Source organism: Pogoniulus pusillus, chromosome 40 (assembly GCF_015220805.1).
Source record: "Pogoniulus pusillus isolate bPogPus1 chromosome 40, bPogPus1.pri, whole genome shotgun sequence".
NCBI lineage: Eukaryota > Metazoa > Chordata > Aves > Piciformes > Lybiidae > Pogoniulus > Pogoniulus pusillus.
This window is the reverse complement of record NC_087303.1, coordinates 7,862,240-7,867,663: the sequence shown is the minus strand read 5'-3', so window position 1 is coordinate 7,867,663 and position 5,424 is coordinate 7,862,240. Positions and strand designations below refer to the sequence as shown.

At 51.3% G+C, this 5,424-nt stretch overlaps 1 protein-coding gene across 1 annotated transcript; it reads right to left on the bottom strand.

The window, feature by feature from the left end:
- Positions 1-1,591: 1,591 nt before the first annotated feature.
- Positions 1,592-2,906, bottom strand: LOC135191647 (feather keratin Cos1-2). The gene is made up of 2 exons (XM_064174137.1): positions 2,533-2,906; positions 1,592-2,172 (listed from the first exon to the last, which is right to left on the bottom strand). Exons 1-2 carry the CDS (start codon positions 2,662-2,664, stop codon positions 1,846-1,848), a joined length of 459 nt encoding a protein of 152 aa, XP_064030207.1. The 5' UTR covers positions 2,665-2,906; the 3' UTR covers positions 1,592-1,845.
- Positions 2,907-5,424: the final 2,518 nt, after the last annotated feature.

Below are 5,424 nucleotides of genomic sequence, written 5' to 3'. Positions count from 1 at the left end.
GGTCTCTTCTCACGGGCAACTGGAGAGAGAACAAGGGGAAATGACCTCAAGCTGAGACTAGGTAGGTTTAGAATGGACGTTAGGGAAAAGTTTTTTACAGAGAGGGCGGTCGGGGACTGGAATGAGCTGCCCAGGGAGGTGGTGGAGTCACCAACCCTGGATGTGTTTAAAGGTTGTTTGGACGTCGTGCTTACGGATATGGTTTAAGGTGAATCTTGTTGAGTAGGGTTATAGGTTGGACTTGGTGATCCAGAGGGGCTTTGCCAACCTGGATGTTTCTGTGATTCCATAGGCCGAAACTGCCCTCTGCATATGGGGCCCACCAGGCCTCAGTAGGTAACACGACACAGCTCGCAATTCCCTGCCAGCTGTTCCCAGGGAGAAGTGAAGGGCAGAAAGGCGGGGAGGAGAAGGGAAGGAGATCAGTCAGATGCTGCCTTTTAAGCTATGATACTGGAAGATGGAATAGAATGACAGTATTACAATATCCTGGGATGAGCAGGTCCATCCCCCTGGGATGGGCCTCTGTCCCTATGCTTTTGTTAAGAGAGACCTAGGATCCCACAAACTGACCACATTGCCTTTCTCTGGAAAAGCTCCAGCCCACCAATGTCCTTCCTGGAGTGTGGGGCCCAGAGCTGAACACAGTATTCAAGATGTGACCTCACCAGCGCTGAGCACAGAGGGACAATCACCTGCCTCTTTCTGCTGGACATAATGTTTCTAATCCAAGCCATGATGCCATTGGTTTTCTTGGCCATTTGGGCACACTGCTGACTCCTATTCAGTCCTCAGTCTCTTCACTGGTAACCTAAGGCGTCATGAGCCCATTGAGACATAAACAATGTGCTCTCACTTTGCTAGTCTAGATGGACCTGAACCACATCAATCTCAGAAGCCTGATCCACGTTTTTGGTTCTTTATGCTCTTCAGTAGGACAGCTCTTTGGTGTACGGGCATCTACATAACATGTTTCCATCACCAAGCTCTCTACCAAAGCAACAATATCTTACCACTATGCGGCAGCCCAGTTGCTCTGCTTCCACTGAAGTACCACAAACCCAGGGCGTTTGCCACCATCCAGGAGTCAGCACAGAGATAAAGTATTGGTGTTGTTCACTTTCAGCAATCTCTAAAGCCAAGACTTTCACCTCTACAGATTGGCTGGATCCATGCTCTCCGGCAGCACTTCTAACAGCTTGTCGTAGTGAATTGCATGCAGGAGCTTCCAACGTTGGATGCTTTCTCAAAATGCAACAGGACCCCTCAGCAGGTGGAGCATAGTACTTCTTATTTCTGGCCTGTTTCTCTACAGTGAGGCCTCTTCAGCAATGTCACTTATGGCTGGGCTAGTGCAGGTACTGTACCATGCAGGACCACAGAATCAGGTTCCATTGTCACTACCACGTCTCTGTGGAACTGGAGCTATCTGCTATCACACAGAAACTTTGGGGACCAGGGCTGGGTTGTGGTTCTTCACTCTGGTAGTGAAGAAGGGTTCCTTATGTGCCCCTAAGGATATCCCCTCCTAAGCAATGGCTTTGTACCTCACCAGTTAGTATGCAAATGGGAAGATCACTTCAGGGACACAAGGAAGGTTGCAGAAAATTTTTAATGAGCCTGTAGAGAGAAATGAGGTCACTGGTGAGACAGATGGAGACCAAGCAAAGTGAGGAAAACATTGGCTAGAAGACAGGAAAGGAAGAAATTGGCCAGAGAGCTCAAAACACTGCTTCCGAGGCTGCCCTTGCAGAATATGCTGGACAAAACCAGCTTCTCTTAAAGCAATGGAGCAAAGTGTTCTGAGTGCCTGGGGGTTCTTCTCTCAAGCCATTAAGAGCAGCTCTAGCAGGGCCGGCAGGGCCTGCAGCAGTAGCGGTTGGTAATGCAGGAGAGGTCAAAGCCCCCGGAGTTGATGGGCACTCCGTCACAGCTGAGGATGCTGCCGACAGCAGCAGAGGTGGAGGAGCCCACAACGGTGTTCTGTGGGAAGGAGCTGAGGATGGGTCCGGGCAGGGTCACCACCACGGGGGAGGGCTGGATGGCAACGGTGGAGTCCTGGCACCTCACACAACAGGGCTCATTGCAGCTGTTGGCCAGTGGGGTTGGGCCACAGGGCTGGCAGGGCACACAGGGGTTGCAGGAAGACATGGCTTGTGGCTGGGTGTGAACCTGGAACAGAGGACAGAGGAATCTGAGCACAAGCATGGCTGAGGAATAACCTGGTTACACTGTCACAAAGGACCCAAGGCCCTCAATGTGTGAAATGAAAAGTCTGCCAGGAGCAATACCATTTTCATTGCCTCAACCAGCAGAGACTTATGAAGAGCAGCCTGACTCAAGCAACCTTTCTCCTGGTGTGCAAACCATCAGGCTCCACAACCATTCTTTTGTCTGTGTCTACAAAGACATTATCCCTTTTTCCTTCTCTCAGAACAAGGGATTCAAAGCTCCAAAATAGGAGAAAGGCAACATCAATCAAGAGGTCCATTGAGACATTTTAAAGAGGAGCAGAAGGGGCTTCAGACTCACCTGGTTCCCAAGCAGAAGGAGGCAGGAGAAGTGGATGGGAGAGCAGGACCTGGGCTGCCTTTTATACCTGCCCTTCGTTGCCGCAGGACCAGAGGCACCTTGGCAGAGGTAACAATTTCTGGACAAGCTCATCTTGAATGCAAAGCACCACAGCTAAGGACATGGCTGTGCTTTCATTTCCTGCACTGCTGCCTTTTCATTTCCAGGTTTGTCTCAGGACCACACCCCAGCGCAGGCTACTTCTCAGCGCTGGAAGGAGGGGACCCAGCATTTCCAGGGCAGGAATGCAGCAGTGCAGGCAAAAGAGTCACGAGAGGTTCCTCTGAGGTCAGCTGCACTCTCTGAAGCTGCAGGAAATGGGAAGACAAGACCCTGACATTAACCCAATTTTGAAAGCACTCCCTCTGCAGAAAAAAGGCACCAGGGTTGTGCTGGTGAGACTCAGTGGGCAGCTGTTACTGATGCTGACTGTGGTGAACTCCTGACAGCCTCATGCCACAGCCTCAGAGTCAGCAGCTTGCGGAGAGCCCTGCTTGTTCCAGCTCCAGCCATAGGACGAGTGCTGCCTGGTTGAGGTTGTGCTGTTGGTGTTGTCTCTAAACTGGGGTTCTTCAGCTCGGGTACCAGACACTGATCAGCTCCCTGAGTGGAGAGATTTGTCTTTGTTTCTGGTGTGCAGGACCAGGTGCCAGGTGTCTAGCCACAGCCAGCTCAGCTTCCCAGAGACAAGTTGGGCTTTTTGCAGGAAATATTAGCAAAGAAACAGCTGCTTACAAGGAAACAATTGATCACCTGTGTTTGCCCAGGAGAAGTTCCTTTCTGCATGTCCTAACAACCCCCTGCAGCTCATTGTGCTAAAAGTTATCTCAGAGGTGAACTTTTCAGCACTATATTTAGCTAAGATAACTTGAGGTTGTATCTGTGTCCTGTCAGGCCAAGTCTCTGGACAACCTCATGCCCTGTTTCAGTTACTGTTTGATTGTCTTATGAACAATGACTACAGCCCACAATGGGTGTCTCAAAATTTTGTTCTCCATTCCTGTTACCATGGCCTCAAAACAGACCCCCTATGACAGCCTACATTTTAGTTTATTTTTAACTCCCCTTGACATCATCAGGAGCTGTCTGAGCTGCAAAACCACCTGTGTGAGCTGCTGGTTCCTAGCACTGGCTCATAACTGCAGAGCAGCTCCTGCAGGGATCTGCTGAGGGGTGAGGGTGCCCTGGGCAGAAGAGGAACCATGCGTCCAGTGCAGGGCAGTGCTTACCCAGCGGCTGCCTCAGGAAGGCAGCGAGGATGAGATAGCCGAGGCGCATGCTGAGACCGATGCTGCTGCTGCGTGTGTGGGAGACTCCTCAGCCCACACGTCCCACCCAGGGCTCTGGGAGAGCAGAGCTGCTGGAAATGACTCTGCAAAGGGCACAGAAAATGCAATAGAGGGGACAATACGCTTCTTGTCAGCGCACCTGCAGTGCTCATGCTCTGCTCCTGCCTCCTCCAGCAGCAACATCTTGCTTGCACAGCCAAAATTACTAGCCTGCTGGACCCTGTTGGCTCCAGATTCCCCATGGTGGGAAAGGTTTCTTCCTGGTCCGATGACCCAGTGAGCTCCAGTCACACGTGGCTGCTCTTCTGCATAGCCCTGGCGTTCCATTGCAGGTTTTTAATTTTGTCCCTCTGAGGTTTTGCAACATCTCTCTTGGGACAATGCAGTTTATCCTTGGATTGCTGGTCCCCTTTCTGTCCTTTGGTACCTTGAGCTGCTCCTGTCCCCCATATCCCCAGAAATATGTAAGGAATTCCAGTGCATAGTGTATTTGTCTGTGGCCCTTCTTTGTGAAGGAAAACCTGCAATCCCAGAGAGGACCCAGGCTCCAATCACAATTTCAGTCTCTGGGGAGTGCATGAGCGCAGAGCTGGCTGCAGCTTGTCCTTCCAGGCCCCTACGTTGGACAGGAAGGGGCCAGAACATTCTCCCATCCCAGGCTCCACAACAGAAGAAAAGCAAATGCAGAAAGATGAAGACTTTTGCCTCTCCTGACTCCCATGCTGAGTCCAGCCCCAGGCTTATTCCATTGAATAGTTGGGAAGTAGACCCTGCGGACCAGATTTTCTGAGTTTGTCTTCAGAGCAGGTCTCATTAGATCAGGCTGGACAGCATGGTGGCCAAGTCCTGGACACATTCCAAGGCTGCGTCCTGCACAACACCTCAGAAATGATACCCAAACTTTCTAAGCCCTAAAACACTCTTCCCAGATTCCAAAGTGTGAGTCTCCAGAGGAGAAGACTCCACAACTTCTCTGGAGAGCCTCTTCCAGTGCTCTATGAACACCCCTTGTGTTCATAGAATCATAGAATCAACCAGGTTGGAAGAGATTTCCAAGATCATCCAGTCCAACCTAGCACCCAGCCCTATCCAGTCGTCTAGACCAGGGCACTAAATGCCTCATCCAGTCTTTTCTTGAATACCTTCAGGGACGGGGACTCCACCACCTCCCTGGGCAGCCCATTCCTATGCCAATCACTCTCTCTGGGAAGAACTTCCTCCTAACATCCAGCCTAGACTTCCCCCGGCACAACTTGAGACTGTGTCCCCTTGTTCTATTGGTGGTTGCCTGAGAGAAGAGACCAACCCCTACCTGGCTACAACCTCCCTTTGGGTAGTTGTAGGCAGCAATGAGGTCACCCCTGAGCCTCCTCTTCTCCAGGCTAAACACCCCCAGCTCCCTCAGCCTCTCCTCATAGGGTTTGTGTTCCAGGCCCCTCACCAGATTCATCGCCCTTCTCTGGACACCTTCCAGCACCTCAACATCTCACTTGAATTGAGGGGCCTAGAACTGGACACAGTACTCAAGGTGTGGCCTGACCAGCGCTGAGTACAGGGGAAGAAT

Coding starts and splice junctions, on each gene's coding strand:
- LOC135191647 (XM_064174137.1), bottom strand. CDS start 2,664: ATGAGCTTGTCCAGAAATTGTTACCTCTGCCAAGGTGCCTCTGGTCCT. Junction 2,173..2,532: donor TCCTTCTGCTTGGGAACCAG/GTGAGTCTGAAG, acceptor CCTCTGTTCCAG/GTTCACACCCAGCCACAAGC.